The sequence below is a fragment of the Salvia splendens genome, chromosome 20 (genome assembly GCF_004379255.2).
Source record: "Salvia splendens isolate huo1 chromosome 20, SspV2, whole genome shotgun sequence".
Lineage (NCBI taxonomy): Eukaryota > Viridiplantae > Streptophyta > Magnoliopsida > Lamiales > Lamiaceae > Salvia > Salvia splendens.
In genome coordinates this window covers 23,327,634-23,348,732 of record NC_056051.1, presented here as the reverse complement: position 1 = coordinate 23,348,732, position 21,099 = coordinate 23,327,634, and the positions used below count along the sequence as shown (strand labels likewise).

General features: G+C 37.7%; 4 protein-coding genes and 1 non-coding gene across 6 annotated transcripts; 4 read left to right on the top strand and 1 right to left on the bottom strand.

Moving 5' to 3' along the window:
- The first annotated feature begins 492 nt into the window (after nucleotides 1-492).
- Nucleotides 493-2,337, top strand: LOC121781167. Its single transcript, XM_042178882.1, has 3 exons — nucleotides 493-609; nucleotides 1,767-1,927; nucleotides 2,081-2,337. The coding sequence occupies exons 1-3, from the start codon at nucleotides 540-542 to the stop codon at nucleotides 2,096-2,098; spliced, it is 249 nt and encodes an 82-aa protein (XP_042034816.1). The 5' UTR covers nucleotides 493-539; the 3' UTR covers nucleotides 2,099-2,337.
- A 2,393-nt stretch (nucleotides 2,338-4,730) lies between these two features.
- On the bottom strand, nucleotides 4,731-11,313 carry LOC121780885 (filaggrin-like). 2 transcript variants are annotated; one of them, XM_042178534.1, is made up of 5 exons: nucleotides 10,316-11,313; nucleotides 8,242-9,379; nucleotides 6,146-7,529; nucleotides 5,977-6,054; nucleotides 4,731-5,388 (listed from the first exon to the last, which is right to left on the bottom strand). In XM_042178534.1, exons 1-5 carry the CDS (start codon nucleotides 10,959-10,961, stop codon nucleotides 4,837-4,839), a joined length of 3,798 nt encoding a protein of 1,265 aa, XP_042034468.1. In that variant the 5' UTR covers nucleotides 10,962-11,313; the 3' UTR covers nucleotides 4,731-4,836. The 2 variants fall into 2 exon arrangements, with proteins under 2 accessions (XP_042034468.1, XP_042034469.1); XM_042178535.1 differs by having other exon boundaries at nucleotides 8,242-9,376.
- A 948-nt stretch (nucleotides 11,314-12,261) lies between these two features.
- Nucleotides 12,262-14,840, top strand: LOC121782968 (nucleoside diphosphate kinase 3-like). Its single transcript, XM_042180982.1, has 7 exons — nucleotides 12,262-12,459; nucleotides 13,106-13,231; nucleotides 13,579-13,616; nucleotides 13,699-13,749; nucleotides 14,018-14,185; nucleotides 14,277-14,389; nucleotides 14,470-14,840. Exons 1-7 carry the CDS (start codon nucleotides 12,384-12,386, stop codon nucleotides 14,591-14,593), a joined length of 696 nt encoding a protein of 231 aa, XP_042036916.1. The 5' UTR covers nucleotides 12,262-12,383; the 3' UTR covers nucleotides 14,594-14,840.
- A 617-nt stretch (nucleotides 14,841-15,457) lies between these two features.
- TRNAA-CGC lies at nucleotides 15,458-15,530 on the top strand. The gene has a single exon. It is a non-coding gene; the product is annotated as a tRNA-Ala (tRNA).
- Nucleotides 15,531-15,601: 71 nt separating this feature from the next.
- LOC121780903 lies at nucleotides 15,602-20,626 on the top strand. Its single transcript, XM_042178559.1, has 12 exons — nucleotides 15,602-16,159; nucleotides 16,289-16,452; nucleotides 17,120-17,197; nucleotides 17,638-17,717; nucleotides 17,955-18,039; nucleotides 18,307-18,726; nucleotides 19,231-19,338; nucleotides 19,531-19,598; nucleotides 19,704-19,791; nucleotides 19,883-19,954; nucleotides 20,073-20,126; nucleotides 20,209-20,626. The coding sequence occupies exons 1-12, from the start codon at nucleotides 15,745-15,747 to the stop codon at nucleotides 20,296-20,298; spliced, it is 1,722 nt and encodes a 573-aa protein (XP_042034493.1). The 5' UTR covers nucleotides 15,602-15,744; the 3' UTR covers nucleotides 20,299-20,626.
- Nucleotides 20,627-21,099: the final 473 nt, after the last annotated feature.

The following is a 21,099-nucleotide window of genomic DNA, read 5'->3' as shown; positions in this document are numbered from 1 at the left end:
GAATTATGATTTGAGAGGTACTAATAATTCTCGTATTGATTACTTTTACTTAGTCAATTACTGTACTGTTTTAAATACTTAACTAAATAATATTATAAGGTAAACTATATTTGTGAGTTTGATAAAGTAAAATATGCCAAAAATTATCATTTTATACCCAAAACTTAAAATTTTGATTTGGTGTTTTTAACTTGTTACGTGTTGAAAGATGAGGTGTAATATAATTATAGTTTTATTTTGTCGATTAAATTAAATAAAGGAAAGGAATGAGAATGGAATAAGCATTAATGATCGAATATATTATGATCTTTAGTGGTTTTATAATTTCTATCTTGATTTGGAAAATCTGAGATAGAATATAGTTATTAAAAGTTGGAAATCAAATTATTGGTTTGGGACATGGGCTTAATATAGTAGGCCTTAATAAGAATAAAAGGTAGGCCCATTTAAGACTAATTCTTTACTAATAGTATTTGGTAATTTAGATTCAGAAACCATTATTGAACGCCTTATTGAAGAAAATTCGAAGAGAGGCAAAAATGGGGGCAGGGCAAGCGATGAAGAGAATCCCACGCATCAAATTTCCTCAACGCCATCCTAAATCCTCTGGTATGATAATATTTCTCTGCGGGATTTTGATTTTGCTTTTTGGATTTGAATTTGTTGCATATTTTTCTCTGAAACATCACAAAACACAAGTCGTAATAGGCATGATTCTGGATGGAAAATTGAAGGCTTTAAATGTATACTGGTAGATTTTTTTTATGTGATTTAATGTATCGTGGTGCTGTGTGTGAATCTACGTGAATGGTTAATATTGATGGATTTTATTCGTTAATTTTTTTTATATATATTCCCTGTTGAGATGAAATCGTTTTCCTGGCTTGGTTGCTTTCAATGTGTTCCTGTTTATGCCTGATGTTATAAGTTGAAGAAATTAGGGTGCTCCTAATTGGATTTCTAGAAATTGCATTCCTTTCATGAGGAAAATGTGGACGATAAACCATCAAATTTAGGATTCTCATCAGTTAATCTGAAAGGTGGTCTATTTGATGGTAAAAAAAGATTAAGTGTGATGTTCTATGCATTTTCTGAACTAAATCAGCTTGAGTTTGATTCACATTTCATTTCAAAAATATTGGCAGGGAGCTGATATTTTCTGAAAAGGGTGAGAAGCATAGGTATCAGTTAGATTACCTTAGATATAGAATTTGCTTATAAGTTATAAGGGGGAAAGGCTTTGGATTGTTGGAAATCCAATTTTCTATCCAGACGCATAGCGCTTAATGTATATCTCCACGATAAATAGTGTTTATACGCTAGTATATTGATGACCAAATGAACTGTTTTGAATATGCTTTTTTCCTTGGATTAGAAGCCGTTTGGATTTCTGATAACTAAATTGCAACTTGTAAGAATATGTCTGAGATTTACTATGCAGCATTTAATTATCAAGAGCATTCTACAAATTAAACACAGGTATAGGAATATGTTCGGTCCCATTACTAATGCATGGTTAGTAGGTCCCTGATGACGATGGAATTAGGGACTACCGAACTATTCAAGTAATGGAGATGCTGAGAAATTTCAACTCTTAAATATCTAAATTGTTTTCATGTTTGTCTTTTGGAATCCTTCGAATGTTCTACTATATCAGATGGTGTGGACTGTCCTTGCTTTTGTCTGCTACCATATGTCATGATGAAGCTGTATATTTTCTGCATTGCTAATGCAGTACCTAAAGGGTAAAGTTCATTCCCCTACAGGTACAGCCAACCAGGCCGATGGCTTGTCTGCACATGATCTCAAGAATGATGATCTTGTTATGAAATTCTTCTCAAGGGCTCCATCTGCGGCATCGGGAGGGAAGGCTTCTGATCAGCCTAAAAGAACTCCTGTTTCTCAAGACGAGATTGACGCTGTCATGGTATGTTGGACCACTGAATTTTTATAGCACATCTTAGACATATTCCCTGGTATTCTTTGAGATGATCATATGCATTGGTTTCTTGGATTTCTGAAGTTGTTAACTAGTTTTCTTTTGCATATTTATCAATTGACATATGTTCCGTTTTGGCAGTTGGGTGGCTGTTTCTAACGTGGTGGAGGAAAACATTCAAACTAGTAAAATGATTCACATTGAGGCCTTTTTGTGTTGCAAGAAACTCTTGTTTGAGTGATCAACAAAATGAGTGTATATTTGAGTAGATACACTTAACTTCCTTGATATTTTAATTGTAATGTGCTCAAAACCAAAATGCTTAACTTCTTCTTAGTACTTGAATTTGTACCAATAATGACACCCATGAATGCCCAAGAGAAATGGTTATTGTTTTACATATTGTAGTATTAATGCTTTTTCATATTGGAGGAATAATGGGCTATTTGTTCGCATTACTTCAAAATGAGTCACGTCTTAATTGTTGAAGACGATTCCTCTCCATTCAATACATAAACATTTAGGGCGATCAATGAGGTAAATAGAAGAAAAAAAGTGTTTGGACAATTTGAGGACACATGGCATCCATCCATGTATAGAACCCAACTTTTGTGAGCCTCAAAGGTTGGGACTAGATCAACTAGATCTTAGTGAATATATGTAGAAGTCAAAAATGGGAAAATTACAATTGAATATTCATGAATCTTGGAACAAAAATACTCCAAATTACGCAAAAATAGAATTAGTGAGTCGAGTTTTTACATTAATATCAATAATATAAAATTATTATTATTAGTACTTGCCTTTGATTTGCTCTTTTTGTTAAATTTTCACTAGTTTTATTAGTTCTAAAATATTAGTCATTTGTTTTTGTTAGAAAACCCCCCAAGAATTTGGATATTGATTGCATATACCGTGGGACATTCCGATAAAATTTTAATATTAACCTCAAAAATAAGTATAAATAAGATTGTGTGTGGAATGAAATGCAATCTTTACAGGAGAATGAAAATTTGAGGCAGAAATTAGCAAATCGTTTGACATAAAGTTATTTGAGTCGTTTTCTATTTCAAATTATCCCTAATTATTTGAGTCATTTCTATTCTTTTAAAAAAACTTTATTATCACTTCTAATTTAACTTTTCTTATCCTCTTTTACTTTAATTCTTTCTGCATTTACCTTAAATATCAATATTTTAAATCATGTCTCTTGGGATTGATGGAGTATATCTTTATACATTTTTATTTTGGCGCAAGATTTTCTATAGTTTTGCTTTATGAGATAACGAAGAAAGAATAAGGAAAAAGAGAGAGAAGAAACATAGATAGTGTTATTTTTATTTTAGAAATCATTTTATTTTTAATGGGATAATCCAAAAAGAACAATGTTTATTTTTAATAGGATCGAGAAAGTATTTCAAATGAAGGAGAATCAAGTTGAAGTTGAAAAATGACGGATCTGGATGCCCTTATTTTTTTGACATAATTATTTAGGAGTAAGATTAGAGTGAAAATGTACTATGAGACTCATAATGTTAGCGCAAAGTGATTGTAAAAATAAACATGTCAAGTTATATATGACAATTCGAAAAAACTACAGGACAATTCATGTAGGGCCGAATGTGTAACTTATTCAGAATTTTGGGACAAAATTTGGAGCTTACATATAAAATGGTAATTATAGTATTTCAACATTCATCTTTTAATGAAAACGTTACGAATTATGATAATCATAACGTTATGTTTGAATCAACGAAAACTAACTAGATTGTCTTAGAGTTTCATGCTGGTGTGGATTTTAACACTTCCACGGAAAAAATGTATTGAGAAATAGTACAAATCAATACAGAAATACCACTCCCTCCGTCCCCAAAGAAAATCAATACATAAATACTACTCCCTCCGTCCCTAAAGAATATGCACTTTAGGTTCGGCACGGGTTTTAATATAGAATTGAGAATGTAAGAGAGAGGTAGAGAGAAAAAGTAATTAAAGTATTGTTAGTGGATAATTGGTCCCAACTCATTAGAGTGAAAAGAGTTTCCAAAATTGGAAAGTACATATTCTTGTGGGACGGAGGAACTAGTATTTTTTAGATCAGAAATCTAAAATATAATGAAAAAACAAGTCACTATTTGCACTAGCTCGATATTTTCGTCGCTTCCTTTTTTGAGTGTTTTCTATTTTTAAATCACTAGTTTCATGAGCTGTTGGTGTAATAATATTATCATCTCCTATTTAGAGGGAAAATGAAGAATAAGAAAAAGATTAAATACTTTATTATTATAGAGGTAAAAAAAGGGATTGACTCGAATAAAAGTAAGATGGGTATCATTTCAAAATAAGGGGGAAATAAACCGATTGAGAGCCAATATTTCCATGTTTTCTATATATCTTTGAAATAAAATAAAAAAAGTTGATTGTTCACTTTGACTGTGCAAGAGCCGATTTTCTTAACCAAAAAGCAAAATACTCAAATATCTAAAATTCCAAATATAGAATTCAGAAGCAATTAGGCATATTTGTCCAGGATTTAAACATGTACCTTATATCATGTGAAGATTTGCTGAGGCAGATCACAACCACATCGGCAGAAGCCTATTCTGGTGAAGCTGAAGTATGTCTGAATCTTGGGATCTTGGTGAGGAAAAGGAAAACCACCCATTGTATATAACATACAAACATTTTCCCCATTTATCCCTCACAAAGAGACAAAGACCAGACACTCCAGGAGGAAACGAAAAACCGCATCTCCAACCTAGAATGAGAAACTTGGAGAGCAGAAAAACAATAGACAAACCAGAGTTTTATTGATTAACTAGCAGCAACCACATCGAAACGAAGATTAAGAAATTACCACCAAAGTCATTTCAAAAACCTCAGAAAAATAAATCGTCTCAATGTGTACTTTCAGGAGAATGATGTATCCGACACACATTGACCGACTTTGGCATCATAGCCTCAGATGCCTCTGAGAACATATCAGAACTAAGCAAGGGATCACACTTAGTACTAGTATCTACCAAATTCACTTCCTCATTGTTACTACCAGATTCTGCAGCCAAGTCTTTTGTTTCTGATGATAGTAGCGGAGCAGCACTCGAACCTTCAACATCTTCAGCAGCCAAAGGCATCTCCAAGTTGGTAGGTTCTGAGGCAGAAACAGAGTCCTCCATTTTTTCACTCAAAGCGCCAAGAGGTATGTCGGATACTGCATGCCCTTCATCATTCTTCGTACCATTTTTGGGATCTTCCTGGATTTCAGAGTATGGAAGAGCATCCTCCCCACCTTGCATGTTTTCAGATGGAGGTAGCTCCTCAATTTTGTCATCTACATTCACTTTCTCCTGATTGGAATCCGGAACAAAATCACTCAAGGCTTTGATTTTCTCAGCATGTTCAGCCTGAAAATGTTCTGTTTTCTGCCTCTTGTAGAGGGACATAGATTTCTGCAGTTGCAAAGAAAGAAACCAAGCAAGCACAAATCAGGGAATGTCTACCTAAGAAAGTAAATCAAGCATCATACTTGTAAACGACCGGTTTAAGAAACAACAAAACTCAGGTGGAATGGAAAACGCGGATAAAATCAGACAATCAGAGCGAGCAGAGACATTTAGAAAATGTGAGCTACGCTAAGCATTACATGCATTCAGTAACAAACTGTCTTTGCTCTGTTATTGAAAATTTGATTTTACTCAACACACTGATTAGTTAGATAAAGACCTCCTAGCTATCCCAGAAAACTAAACAAGCTACAACAAAATATGGGGACTAATAGTTCACAAATGGATGAATGGTATCAATTAGTCAGAATAAATATGCAGGACATAAATTAACAATCAAATAAAACATCTGGAAAACATGAGCACACCAAGGAAACAAGCTACTATAAAATTACATAGCAATAAGTTGTCATGAGAAATATTTGGCAGATATGCAGTGCACGGCAAAAGAAGTGCAAACAGTTTTAATCCACGTATCAGTAAAATAAGAACAAAGTTGAGTCATTGATGTATTGTAGGTGCATAACAATGTACCTGGAAAACAGAATCATCATTAGATCCAAATAGTACATAATTCAGAAGTCTGTGAGATACCACCTCGGCTTCCAAATCCTGTCATGCAAAAAGGAAAATAATATCAAGACTAGAGTCAAATATTATCTAGGCCAGGGCAATGAAGCGCATAATCTGCTGTAACCTTTACCTCAATATATAAAATTTCAGAGTCGCCTACATCAGAAGATATACTATGCTCATTACCAATCATGTCTTTGCACTTATCAAGTAAATTGGGTTCAGAAAGATCAGCAGAAATATCAAGTTTGGAAAGGTAAACATGCCATCGTGCATCATCCTTTCTCAACATTTTATCAATATCACCAGTATCCTCCAGACTACCCACAGTTTCATTCTTTTTGGGGCTCTTTATTTGCTGCCTAACATCACTGCTATCTGCTTGCTGATCAACTTGGTTTTGCTCATTCATAGCTGCCTGAGTAAACTGACTTTCCAAAGCCTCATCGCCACTTCGAACAGAGTTATTCTCTTTATCAGTAGACGGGACCTCCATGCTTCCAGTTCTATTGGGACTCTTCCAAAAATCTCCACTGGCACCCCAGCTTCGAGTACCAGGTAAGTTCCTTGAATGATCCCAATCTGATCTCCCATAAATGTGAGACTCATCCCCAAACACGACATTACTAGCATCCCAAGTATGTAATGGATGGCAGGAATCATCCACCTGATTGCGCCATCCCATTGGACGCCCAGGACCAGAAAACCTATCAGCTTCAGACATATGGTAAGCACCAGGATGGTTTAACTCTATCGAAGTCCTGACTCCAAACATTGGTGGGGCAGGAAATGGCTGCATAACTGAATGAAAACCTACAGAAGGCGGACCATGTGGGAAAGGCAAGAAACCATTTGCCACAGGAGAAGGCCAGCTCGGAACACCTCTCCAAGGACTTCCTTGAATTCTACCCATGTTACCCATGTTGGGATCACCACCCCTCATATGACGCATGTTGGACTTACCTCTACCATCATCATCACCTGGGCCTGACCCCAAAGGACTATCTACACCTGTCCTAAAGAGTGGAGGTGGTAACATTGGCTTAGAACTGCTGGAAAAATGGCCAGTTCTTGTGAAAGGCGAAGAAATAGATAAAGTATCCGCACCCCCTTGTAAAAAATCCTCTCCAGGAAATACTTCCATGGCATCTCGAGTTCCCCTTACATCTTTACCATTGTACTCTTCCCATTCTCGAGAACCACCACTTCTCTGTGTTGATTCTTCAATATCAAAACTTCGTCTGACATCAGGCCTGCTGAACTGTCTCCTGTCACTACTTGATGTTGGAGATTTATCTGCTAGCTGCAAGGGTGAAGATCGAATATCAGACTTGAGACACCTTTCAGCATAAAGCTCTCCAAAATGGCCATCATCCTTTTGACCAAGCTTCTCAACTGATTGAGATGAAGTCTTCTCAGACCCTCCAGCAGCACCAGCATGATCTCTTGTTGAAGGTCGAATTCTCTCTTCATAATTGTAATCTCTATATTTGGAATCATCTTGCCTCAGGCTCCTGTAAATTTAATAGACATGTAAATACATGTTCCAAGTGCAGCTGCTCATGCATGATGTTATATTAATGTTTTAAGGAAATTTACATAATACAAAGCTGTGGAACAGAAAGTAAGTATATGCCTGACATCAATCTCAAAAGGAAAGCATGAATACAAATAAGGGAACCTTAATTTCAAGAACAATACAATATCGGTCAAACAAATGACGCAAGAGATTTCAGTAGGCAAACAATGCACTCAGCTCTGATATACAAATCCCTTATATTAATTCGCGCTACTACTGCCTTAGAGTTCAACAATTGCAGCAAAGCCAAACCTCACATTCATCTAATATCACTGGCATTTGCAAGTTTGCAACCCCAAGATAGTTCTTGTAGACATGCAACTATATTCAGAAACTTGAAAAGAAATTCTTTGAATTTTAGTGATAAAAAAGCAAGTCATCATCAACTTGATTATTGGTTGAATTGTAAAAAAAATATAAGACTCAGGCCTCAGGAGAACTATATATCACACACAAAATTCAGTGTCAATACCATGCTTCCTCATCTAAGAAAATGAAAGTTTCTTCTCTGTAGAGTAGTTGCTACAAATTACAAAAAATATATTTTTCCCTTGACAACAACCTCCCTCCCCTGCTCACCAAAATTCACCCTTACCCTTAAGCACCCAACTCAAGTTGTTAGAACATAATTGCAAGCATACAAGTACCTGTGGTGATCCCTAGGTGTATGAGAATTTGATGGGGGTGAACTCCACCGTATACCATGGCTAGATGTAAGTTCCAAATCAGCATTTCTGGAAGCAGACCGAACTCTATCAGTAGCCAAATCCATTCTTGCACTGCTTGTACTCTTCCTTTCAGCATCGGATCTTTGATCCTTTGTAACTCGAGATTTAATATCGCTATAATCCTCTTTTTCGTTAGTTCTTCTCCTGCCTTGATCATCTCGGTACCTGGCTGCTCGATCATCATGGGTTGGACTATCATCATATGCACTTGATTTTCTCACATAATGATCACCAGCAGAGCTATCGTCCCTCGAATGCTTAAGGTCCAACTTATCACCAGACCTATCTCGTGTTGTCCGTTCATCCCTATACTTAATGTCTCTTGTTCTTTTATCTCTATCATATCCATCCCCTTGCTTACTATCCTTATGGCGGGAGTCTCTTTCAGTGTCTTCTAGATATTTTTCTTCTTTGTGCCTAATATCATTATCAACATCTTCCCTGTAAGTATTTTCTCTGCGCCTATCATCTCTATCACTGTCCTCATTATACCTCTCATCCCCACGCCTACTATCCTTGTCATCATCTTCATGATAGTGATCATCCTTACGTCGGCGGTCTCTATCACCATCCTCATAATACTTATCATCCCGACGGCCATCTCTTTCAGTGCCTTCACGATACTTTTCATCCTTCCGCCTACTATCCCGCTCTCCATCCTCGCGATGTTTTTCCTCCTTGCGTCTAATGTCCCTATCACTTTCACGATGTCTATCATCTCTACGTTGAGAATCCTTCTCACCATCTTCTCGATACTTGTCATCTTGATATTTATACTCCTTATCAGCTTCTTCATGGTACTTCTTATCCCTCCGCCTGTCTTCTTTGTAGCCATCATCTTGATACTTATCAGTATATGCTCCATCCTTGTGCTTGTCATCTCTATATTTTATATCCTTGGTACGATCACCTTTTGATGATGATCGTCTCTCACCACCTTCTTTAGCATCATCATAATGTTTCTCTCTTTCACTAGAACCTTCTCTTTTTCTGCGTATCCTTTTCTCGATGTCCTTCTCCAACTCAGGACTCCGCACCTCATCCAGTAAAAGTTCTGCTGAAATGAATGAATGAATGAATGGGAAAATTAGGCGTGCCAGACACTACTTTTATTATGAAACAAAGAGGTAGCACAAAGAGATGGCGATTGAACAACCATTCAACTCGAAAAATCTTTACACCAGATTTCACAAAGCAGATTCTAACAATTTGTGTTGCAACATTTAGTGGAGTTTATAGAATTATCAAGCCTAAGCATCCTTTCTAATTTATCAGATAAGTACAATTTAACAAAACAACCTATTTGATTCTTAAAAGGTAGGGAGCAAAGTAGTCTAAAATTTATGAACAAAGAGTAACCATGGCAACATCCAGAATGACTCAGGAATGTGGAGGAAGAAGACAACGACCAAGTGAAAGATAAAAATCAATCAAATCACACTGTCAGTCTAGAAGCAATCCAATTTTCTCAGGATAACTAAACATGAGCAGGATCATAATATTAGGAATCTTATCTTGTTATACTTCTGAGCAACTGATCCAAACAGCTTATTTGATTCCGTTCTTTTACTTATAATCAATTGATTATATGCACAAAACAAAATGGCGGTTCTACACACTCTTCATACAAATTTCAAGGTTTGACTCAAACAAATCAACCATATGGCCCATACCTTGGAGACACATAAGAGAAAATCAGATGTTGAGGCTTGAGGTCATCATTCTTAAGACACTACTTCACCAAAAAACAGATCATGCAAGAATCAAAATAGAAAAGTTTGATGCCATGAATCAATGACTCAATCAGTAAGAAAGCTAACGCATTCAGAAAATAGCATATTGGTAAAAAAATCATTAGTTAAGGGGAAGCATGACAAAAAAGGAAGTGGGAACTTAAAAAGATCATAAATATCAAATCCTTGAGATTTTTGGTCACATTAACAAAGATAAATCACCAGTATCCATGCTAATACCATTAACAAAGTTACCTTACCAGTATTTTCTCGAGCACGAGTGCCCTGTCTCTCCTCAATAAAATCACCAGGCAGAGGCCCTTGCTTTTTCCCAATATTCAATTCCACTATTTTCACCTCAGCATCACTACTCTTGGTCTCCTGACCACCACTTTTCTCCTTGTCCTTCAACCCTTCTTTACGAGCAGAAGAATCCCTCTCAGATTTCCGCTTTGATTCCCCTTTGCTCTTACTCTCCTCCCTGTCCACTAATGAAGATGTCAAAATGTCTTCTTTCCTCTCACCGGAATTTCCACTCTCATTGCGTTTACTCTTACTCTTCGAATCAACTCTGAAGCTCTCACCTTTATCGCTATTTTCCTTTCCTTTACTATCAACTTTCGAGTTCTCACCTTTATGAATATCCTTCTCCACATTCTTGTCCCCATCCACTCTCTCATCTCCACCCCCATTCCAACGATCTCCGCCAATAGCAACATCAGTTTTCTCCTTCCGCCGTTTGGATGAAACATACTCCTCCAAGGCATCGCCATTCCCATGACCGCTCAGATCTTTACTGTCCATGCATTCCCGCAGCTGGGATGAAACCTTTCTCTTTTCACCAGAAGCTGAATCCCGATGAACCCGACCAGAATCATCTTTACTACTTTTCTCTTTCATCTTCATGACATGACATCCTCTTCGGAGTCCGAATAATCCCTTGAGCTGCGTTTGCTCTGTTTGTGTGATTTGTGTCTCCAACTCTTGGGCATATCTACAACTTGTCGAAAACGAACTTAATTGTTAACGAGGCCCAGGCCTTGCTCTGTTCACACTCCGGGAGCCCAAAAAAAGCTAACCAGCTGGAATTATCGATTGGACCAAGCAACAGACGAAAGAAAAATCAATAACGAAACGTAGAAATGCCGAAGTTGTTACGTCACAAATGAAAGAGGGGAAAAGAACTCAAACTCAATTAACTTAATTGATATGTCAGCTAGATGGCCACATCAGCCTAAACAGAAAATGGGAGAGAAGAAAGTTGAAGGGTCTAAATGCAAACGAGAGAGTAGAGAAACAAATTGGGTATAAATGCAAAGACTCTCTTTTTCAACAGAGTCATGAAAATAGTGTGTGAGCTTTCATCGTGAGAATCCGGTGATTCTCCGTTGAATGTATCACGTTCATCTTATCATTGTATCTTTTGTTTCCATTTACATTTGAAGTTCCATTTGTATAATACTCATCATCAATGCAGTTCCTACTCATCCGTTCTATCGATTTGTGTATTTGATTTTGGTTTAAGTTGCATCAAATCATGGAGGTAGTGATCGATTGGAGCTCTTCGTGTGGTGTCGTCTCTGATACCACAAAAAGGATGCAACAAATGGTATCTAGAGCTAACATTCCTCGGACAATAATGTCGCCGACGACATTGGCAGAGCCGGAGAAGAGAGAATTGGAGTGGGAGAGTCGATGGGGACAGCGGAAGCTGGAATCACATCAATTCGAGGCTCCATGGGAGAAAATGATGCAACAACTCCGAGATATGATTGTTCCAAAGCCGAGTGGAGGAGTTGCAGTGGCGGATAAGGAATTCAACTTTGAATCACCTGTGAAAGAAGTAGATCTGCAGTACGAGGCGAGGCGGCAACAATCGGAGGCTCGATTTCACGAGCGAATGGCGGACACTGACCCTCATATGTTCGTACCTCTGCCCCAAGTCGAAGGCCAGGGATCCGTCAGCCTTGAATCTCACGATAGAGAATGGATTGTGCAACGATCAACATCAACGACAGAGTGGTCATTGTCTATTTACCAAATATCTCAGCTCGAGTTCAAGTCCATTGTAATAAAGCTTTTAAAATTTCAATTTATTTTCCAATAATAAAAAAACATATAGTAGAATCGAAGAGAAATTAATTCCCATACGAAGAAATTAAATTTTCAACTTTGCTACCAAACACAACTATTGCTAGGCTATTCCTATCGTGGATGGCCTAAAGAAAACCCCATCCCTATTCTTGGAACTTCCTCACTCTCTCCCTCAGCACAACTACCGCTTTGAGTTTCTTATCTCACCCAAATCTAGATCAACATTTTCCAGAAATGAGGTCTCAGATTCTCAGATCTGCCAGATCTTTCGTCTCCGCTGCTTCTAAGCAGTCCTCTCGTTCATTTTCGGGTAAATTCTACTGCTATTTTTATCACCAAATTATACAATTCATTTTCGGGTAAATTCTACTGCTATTTTTATCACCAAATTATACAATTGTGACATCCAGCTTTAAATTGGTTATGGTGAAATACGCGTAATGGTTGGTGCTTATTTGATGTAGCTAGAGCTATTAGGTTTAATCTAATCGCGTGCATCATGGAGCTTGTTAAATCAACTGTTGAGTGTTGACTAATTGTTGAGATGTCGGTTGGTGCTATGTCGAAGATTGTTTTTTTTGGATGAAATTTGTGAAGGAAGTAACTGTTTTTTAGTGGAAAGTAATAATTTTGACTCTGGAAAAGTTTGTCTTTCTGTGTATGCTCTTGTTTGTGATTATATGATGTGGAATGACTGATCTGAAGGTTTTAGTCTATTTTTTTTCCATTTTCTCGTGTAATCCCTTATTTTTGCTTCCGAGAAACTGATAAAGATAACTGTTTTTCAATGAGCTTGTCAGAAGGATCTTGATTTTGTCCGATCCTAGCAGACTATTTTATGTTTTTTCAATAAATCCACATTGAATTGTTTTGATTCATCCATGTTCCGGATATGACAGGACTGTAGTCCGTGCCGAACCAAATAATGAGAAACTAAGAAAAAAGTTGTATTTCAGGAGGGAGAGCAGCAGCTTCTGCGGCGGTAGTTTCAAGCCGAGGAAGGGCAGCTTCATTTGGTGCATCTAACTCAGGAAATGCATACATGGGATGGATTTCGAGTGCCCTTGCCCTTCCAGCGGCAGGTCTGTAGAACCCTCCTTTTTTTCACAGTGTTTTGAAATAGTTCCTATCGTGTATATGGTATAATTTGTAGGAAATGTAGATGACAGATATTAGAACACTAACTGTACTTTTTTCCTTTAATGAATTTATCAGTCAGGCTGCTACCCATATATGTACTCAATTCTTGACTAGGGAATTAATTAATGCTAAAATTATGTATGCTTGAGTCTAGCAAGTATCGGTGATTTAGTTCTAACTACTAATAGAGGGCTAATATCACCTAGTCTAAGTTTCTCAAGATGTACATGTGAGCATTTTTGAAGGCCATTACTCATTCATCTTTGTTTCATTTTTTGTTGTGCTACAGCTTTCATGCTACAAGAGCAGGAGGCGCATGCTGCTGCAGTACGTATTCTGATATTTCCCTGTCTTATTATTTTTTGCCACTATGCTGACTGGCATTCCGTTTCTTCTGTTTTTCCATTAGATGGAGCGAACTTTCATTGCCATCAAGCCGGATGGAGTGCAAAGAGGACTGGTATCCACTCTCACACTTTCTCTGTTTTAGGGTTCTATCATATAAGGTTAAGGCTTGATAAGTAAAGTATTGGAGTTTTTATGGTTCATTTTTTTCCCTATACGAAAGGCAGAGTTCACTTTACATTTGAATTGAAGAAACACAAGAACTTATATGCATATACACCCCACCCCTACCAGGCCACCATTACTTTATATAGGGTAACTGTTTGATCCTGCTGCATGCTTCATACATTTTGGCAATGTCTCTGACTCTCTGTTGAATTCAGATCTCAGAAATTGTTTCCCGCTTTGAGCGAAAAGGATTCAAGCTTGTGGCCATCAAGATAGTGGTTCCTTCAAAGGGCTTCGCCGAGAAGCATTACCACGACCTCAAGGAAAGACCCTTCTTCAATGGGCTGTGCGATTTCCTCAGCTCAGGACCTGTCATTGCCATGGTTAGAAGAGCTCACCTCTCATATGATTTATTTGCAAGAAAGCTTAGAGTTAACTTAACTTGTTACTCTCTCTATCCTCGTGCTCCTTCAGGTCTGGGAAGGTGAAGGAGTGATCAAGTATGGCCGTAAACTCATTGGTGCCACAGACCCTCAGAAATCAGAGCCCGGAACCATCAGAGGAGATCTTGCCGTTGTAGTTGGAAGGTATGCTTCCTAGCTCGATGCCATGAAACTTACTTACTCATCTGTTTTGTTCTGACGTCGAAATATGTTTTATTTTGAAGGAACATAATTCATGGTAGTGATGGCCCTGAGACAGCCAAGGATGAAATCAACCTATGGTTTAAACCTGAGGAGTTGGTGAGCTACACAAGCAATTCAGAGAAGTGGCTCTACGGCGACAACTAATGGCCTTAAATTTTGTTACTTGATAACTAAAAGCACCTGGATTCAGGTGTGGAGTGTGATGATTATTGATTAGTGGAAGCAAAAAGATGAGAACAATAAGCTTCCTATAGGCAAGTAACAAACCAGCTGAAATCAACTGCTGCAATAATGTATTATTGAACCTCTGTTTAACCACTTTGGCTCTATGCATTTTTGGATCTTATCATTAATTATATGTCCTATTTGAGGATGCTTTCCTGTTTGGATAGATTTTGTGCATTTTATTACCCTCAACTATACCCCCATTTTATGGAATATATATTGAACTACAAGAAATGTTGAATCAACCTAAAACTATTGACTTCGTATCAAAACTATTTTGCATCCATATTACTCCCTCCGTTTCCAAAGAATATGTACTTCGGATTTGACACGAGTTTTAATGCAAAATTGGGAAAGTAAAAGAGAGGTAGAGATAAAAAGTAATTAAAATATTATTAGTGGAGAATGAGTCACACCGGAGTGAAAAGAGTTTCCAAAATTAGAAAGTGCATATTCTTGTGGGATGGACTAAAAATGGAAGAGTGTATATTCTTGTGGGACGAAGGGTGCTACGTTGTCACACTTTTTAGAAAATGAAATGGGATGGCATAAAAAACGAAGTTGTTATGTTCTAAACTTAAAAAAGTGATGAACTATGTTGAAGTATGTACACTTCACTTGTAATCCTTAAATTATTAATCATGAACTATGTTGAAATAGGTATAGATCTGGTGATGAAGAACTATGAAATCCAAACATTGCAATAGAAAGTAGAAATGGGCCTAATCAGATTAACAACTTTATATATTTTGTTTACTTAACAACGTATTGATTAGAATATATGGGGGTGTAGCTCATATGGTAGAGCGCTCGCTTCGCATGCGAGAGGCACGGGGTTCGATTCCCCGCACCTCCAATTTTTCTTTATTAATTACTTTGTTGATCTTTTTTCGATAAAGATTTGATTTTTATCATTTTTCCCAAAAAGATTGGATTTTTATCAGTTGTGCACGGCCTCTCATCCATCATCCCCAACTTCACACCTCCGAATTCGGCATTTCTCTCTCTCTCCAAAAAATCCCACAATTTACGCTTGAAATTTGTTTCTTTCCGAAAATCTCATCAAGCACATGAATCTTCAGTGGTGGTGGTGCTCCTCCCCTTTGCTCCCACTCCCAACTCACCACCCACCCAGACACACCACCACCACCCACTTCTGCTTCCTCTTTCCCGCCAAGAAAAAGCATTACTTGTTTCCCATTCCCAAACAGACCGCTGCCGCCTCCAACGCCAACAGCCAGGTCTCCTCCTCGCCGGAGGAAGGGAGCAAGCTGGCCTCGGACCTCTTCGACCAAGTGTTGCTTGCCCGTGTCTCCGCCGCCCCTGACGCCGCCGAGGCCCTGCGTTTGATTTCGGGGGAGCGAGGCAGCGCCGGCCTTATCACTGCTTCAGATTGCCGCTTGATTATCTCTGCCGCCCTTGATCGTGGCAATGCTGACTTGTCCCTCTCCGTATTCTCCGCCATGCGCTCTACCTTTGGTTCTGGTAATGAAAAACTCGCAAATGTTTTGTCTTTTTTTCTCTGAAATTTATGTTGGATTCATTTTTACTTGTTTTGGTAATGCTATTGTGATTCAACTTTTGCCATTGGGGTTTAACACTTTCGTTGAACAGGTTGGGGGAAGAATGCTACTTCAGTGGAGAGATTGAAGTGGTCAAGGCCGGATGTAGATACGTATACCTTGCTAGTGAAGGGCCTTGCTGCATTACTAAGGGTTTCAGATGCCCTTAGGGTGGTTGACTGTGTTTGCCGAGTGGGAGTGTCTCCCGGTGAAGAGGTATCTATTTATCGCTTAATTACGACGTTTGTACTTTCTTGTAGTTGTGTGATCAATTTTTTTAATGAAACTTGGAAAATCATTGATCTTTGTTGCATTAAGTCTCCTCAAAGTCTCTCCTTGGTAATTCCTTTTCCTTTTTGTGTATGGTGTTAATTGTATGTCATGATTGCTGATATTGGGAGAAAATGTAACCATTTTGTCGAGTATGAATATGTCAAGGGTTAAGTTCCATATCTACGCATTTCGCATACTGTAGATCTTATTATCTGGTTGTACAAGCTTGATGAGTGATGATTATAGCTAGTAACCGGCTTCTGAAATGATAAACAGTTCATGGCCCTCATAATAGTATTGCAATTTGTGCAGATTCATCTTTCATTTGAAGTAGATTCTCTTTTTTACTTTCTTATTGTTATCTTATAGTAGTAGACAATTTGCCGATATAACACTTTTTGGATCCTTTAAACTTTGAAATTTATCTTGGTGCTTGGTGGGTATAAGATTGCAAATTTTATGAAATTGCTTTATCAACAGCCGCCTTCCAGGCTTTCCTAATTATTGTGATTTGTGAGATTATGTCTGAAATTTTAAGCATGCTTTCCAGAACAAAACTAACATGGGCAGAAGATGTTCCTTACCAAGAAACTGTAATAATTTTTTTCAGGTTCCTTTCGGTAAGGTGGTGAGATGCCCCAGTTGTATGATAGCTGTTTCTGTCGCTCAACCACAGCAAGGCATTCAGGTATGTGCATACAATCTCGATTTTACAGTTAATTTTTCAGTTACCAGTCCGTGTTAGTGGCTATCGATCCAGCACTGTCATTTTATTCTACACCGGTTAGTGAGTCAATTGGATCATCGTAAATGGTTCCTTAAGTGAGTGTGTACCATCGAATTTTGTGGTTCATTAGCAAAAGGAATTTCATGATTTTGCCTTATTTCTCTATAGTACTCCTTATGAGTGACTGAGTGAGTGGCCACGATCTGTTGCCCAAAATAGGGTCAGACCAATAAAGGATGCAAACTATAGCAATCAAAAGAAGTTCTTAGGGCCACACGTATGCCTAAGATTCATTGAAGAAATTGATCAATTGTTGTCTCATTTTCTTTAGGACATTCTTTTTAGATCGTGGTAGTTGCAAATTCTCTGTTTAGTTGTTAATATGCACGCTTCATTTTCAGGTCGTATCATGTTCAAAGTGTCGTTATCAGTATGAACTAGTTTCAGGGAACATCCTGAGCATTGAATCTGAAGAAATTAGGTACATTATTCTCATTTCCTGTAGATGCACTCTTTAAGTTCCTTGTCTTTCTTGACATGTGAAGGCATTTTCTTTAGTAAGTGACAGACAAGTCTAAAATCACCACACGCCTCTCAGTGACAAGATGCTTGTTTTATTTGTTGTTTACTTTAGCCAATAAATAAGAAAGTGTAAATGCACATGGTGTTGATCCTGGGATATTCACTTGTTCTAAGGACCTCCTACTGCCGAACGCAGCATGGATGTCCCTGCATGGAAACGAGCGCTACAATTCTTGCAAATTACGAAACAAGATATTCCAGCTGCTGTTCACTCCATTGTGGTAATAATTTTATAAATTTATTTTTCATTTGTGGGTATATGATACATCAAGTTTGAATGCTTTTGTTCCTAGATTTTGATGTGATGTCAAGTGAAGTTTTAAAATTTAAAACTACTCTTTACACCTACGGAAACCCCTTTGGAGAACTTGACACCCATTTGCTTTGAAGTTCCTATCTGAAAGTCTGCAGTTCTGTTATATTACCACTTTGCTTTTTTATATAATGATGACAAGCTTTACTAGATCAATCACTCATGCCCCCTGCAGGTGGAGACCCCTTCCGGCTTAGCAAGAACACACAGGTTTGCCACTGAAACGGTCGATCTCCCTGCTCAGGAAGGAGAAAGAGTTACTGTTGCCATAGCAGCTCCATTAAGTGTTTACAGAGAGGTTGGTCCTATAAAGCTGAGTGCAAGAGTTCCAAATTTCTACCCTGGTGAGCCCATGTGCCTGACCAATCATAAAGATGGTAGAGAATCACGATTATTAAGAGCCCCTCGAAAAGATGCGACCAGATCCATGCTGAGTCCATCTATTTTATTCCCCACTCTTGTGGTGCTTGCTACTGGTGACGCAGCCTCTGGAATGCTTGATCCTAGCTTGCCTCCGTTGATTGCAGCTGCTGCATTTTCTTCGGTGGCTGTAGGTGCAACTTTTAGCAGTCTGGTTCTTCCTCAGCTTAACAAGGCAGGTCTCTTTGATAAACTACTGCCCCTGCAGCATTCAGTTTCTGCTTGAAAACTTATCATTCATAGAATTGTTCTACTCTTGAACTGTTATGATGGTCGTTAAAAGTTTTCCATATCTATAAATATTTTCTAGCTTCTACATGCATATAGATTTTTGGCTGAGTAGCTAGGATCAGATGCTTTGTGCACGCGATTATGTTTATTTTTCCCAGATTTCATTTTGAGTCAATAATGTCACATCACACATATGTCTCACGGGCAACTAATCATGTGATTTTTACCTCCCAGTATGTTAAAAGCCTATAGCTTATTCACGATGCTATTCTGTAAATATCAAGTGACAATTGAAAGGAAGTATTATGTTCTAATTTTAATCCCAACTGTTCGAGTTAGATATGCGACTTCCTCAACAGTTTAGCTACTTAATATACATTTTTTTTCAAACCTTGAGCAAGTGTCTTCCACAGTCATGCTTAACTGTTTATGTCTTTTCCGTTGCCAGCTTCCACAAAGACTAGTGGATGTAACATCCATAAGGCAGCAGCTGTTATCTCAGTATGACGTACTTCAGTCTCGCATCAAGGAATTGAAGAAAGCGGCTGAAAATGAGGTTCTGCCCAGGAATACTAATACTGATTGCTGGTTACTGACTGTTCATCCCATTTATTTTAAATTGTTTGAAAATATACTAATTAAAGAAACATTTGCAATTCATCTATGTGCCTGTATATGCTAATGCACTTATAGGATTGGACAAGGGCCATCTCTCTTAATTACGTTTACTCAATATATTGTCCTTAAGGTCTGGATGCTTGCTCGCATGTGCCAGTTGGAGAACAAAATTTATGCTGTTGGAGAACCTTCTTATCGGTTTGTGTCTAATTTCTACCTCTCTCATGACCACTCTCTCAACTTGAAATATTTGGGTTCGATCTGTGGAATTGCTCGTTAACTGGAATTTATCTTTTATTTTAGTGCTCGAAGAAATAGAGTCAAAAGGGTGCGTGAAGGCTTGGAGAGTTCTCTCAAGACTCGGATTGAACTGATCGAGAGCTATGCAAGAGTATGTAATTGTTCCAGAAAAATGATGCTTGTTTAAATTATTTGGAGATTTAAGTTATGAACAGCACATGGTTATGGTTTACCATTTTCAGATATCTTCAATGATTGAAATTGAGGTAGAACTGGACGTGGATGTGGTTGCTGCGGAAGCAGTCAGCAATGTGGTATGTCGTCTTCTTTCTGTGGTTTAAGACATAGAAAGTAGAAACTGCCTACTCAACAGCTTTTATCATACAAAAACAATCTTAATGAACAGATTCCATTGTGTTGTTTTTTTGGCAGGAAAACATTGCTCAGCAGATAGAGAAAATCATGGAACTTGAGAATCTCGAAGAGGCATGTTGTCGTATTCAATTTGCGAAACTAGAAAAACTGAAATTGCTTATTGTATGTGACATTTATGTTTGTGTCATTGCAGAAATGGAGACTGCAAGCTGAGGCAAACGATGAAGCTGAACGACTTCTTAGTTCCGAGCCTCTTCCTGCCGACCAGATTTCAGACAGGTAGTCGGTGAATAAGATGGGGTGCGGGCTTGGCATCCATTTTGTACAGGTTCGAGGTTAATCACTCTAAGCAATCCAAGTTGTGCAAGAGACGTTCGAGGCCGGCTAGTTATGATTGCTAAAGTGTGTCGATTTTATGATTTTTTTCTCATAATAATATGAGAAAATATGCTCCATTAATCTACACAATGGAGTAAGACAGCATAATGTGTTCATCTCTTGTGGTTGAGGATGGGATATTTTGACATTTATTTTTCTTAGGAATTAATCTCTAGCTATACATTGTAAAAATGGACGAATGTAAATGAAAATTTATTTATCCTTTAATGTTACACCATTGTGTGCTCATCTTTATCAGATAAACCTTTTTGGACTATGATATAAAATTAGAGCTGGTGGTACCAAATTTGTGTGGAGCCATATATGAAAAAAGGCTTGGTTAATTAATAATCATTCTGAAAGAATTTATTTATAAATTTGGTCTCACAAACCATCACAATTAGGTCTTACCGGAATTGCCGTAGATTCAAGCAATGTTGATTGGTGATAATTGGAAAAGACCTCATGATTCACATTTCATTATTATATTTTGAATATTGAATATTGTTTCTTTTATTTTCAATGTCACTTTTAAGTTTACATAAACACCTAGACTGTCATATAAATATTATTTTTATACTTAAGTTTAAGAGATGAAAAGGTTGACATTGTTTATGCAAATGAAAAATGATAGTGGAATATGGTAAAGTTGAAAGATCCCTTGCTTTTTATGCTTGCTGAATTTCCGAGAATTTTCTCTAAAGTA

Bases quoted from the DNA above. Each gene is read 5' to 3' on its own strand.
- LOC121781167 (XM_042178882.1), top strand. From the start codon at position 540: ATGGGGGCAGGGCAAGCGATGAAGAGAATCCCACGCATCAAATTTCCT. The intron at 610-1,766 runs GTATGATAATAT...ATTCCCCTACAG, and splicing joins ACGCCATCCTAAATCCTCTG to GTACAGCCAACCAGGCCGAT.
- LOC121780885 (XM_042178534.1), bottom strand. From the start codon at position 10,961: ATGAAGATGAAAGAGAAAAGTAGTAAAGATGATTCTGGTCGGGTTCAT. The intron at 9,380-10,315 runs GTAAGGTAACTT...CATTCATTTCAG, and splicing joins TCGTGCTCGAGAAAATACTG to CAGAACTTTTACTGGATGAG. The intron at 5,389-5,976 runs GTACATTGTTAT...TTGCAACTGCAG, and splicing joins ATGATGATTCTGTTTTCCAG to AAATCTATGTCCCTCTACAA.
- LOC121782968 (XM_042180982.1), top strand. From the start codon at position 12,384: ATGAGGTCTCAGATTCTCAGATCTGCCAGATCTTTCGTCTCCGCTGCT. The intron at 13,617-13,698 runs GTACGTATTCTG...TTTTTCCATTAG, and splicing joins AGGAGGCGCATGCTGCTGCA to ATGGAGCGAACTTTCATTGC. The intron at 14,390-14,469 runs GTATGCTTCCTA...TTTATTTTGAAG, and splicing joins CTTGCCGTTGTAGTTGGAAG to GAACATAATTCATGGTAGTG.
- LOC121780903 (XM_042178559.1), top strand. From the start codon at position 15,745: ATGAATCTTCAGTGGTGGTGGTGCTCCTCCCCTTTGCTCCCACTCCCA. The intron at 17,198-17,637 runs GTATGTGCATAC...CTTCATTTTCAG, and splicing joins AACCACAGCAAGGCATTCAG to GTCGTATCATGTTCAAAGTG. The intron at 18,727-19,230 runs GCAGGTCTCTTT...TTCCGTTGCCAG, and splicing joins TTCTTCCTCAGCTTAACAAG to CTTCCACAAAGACTAGTGGA.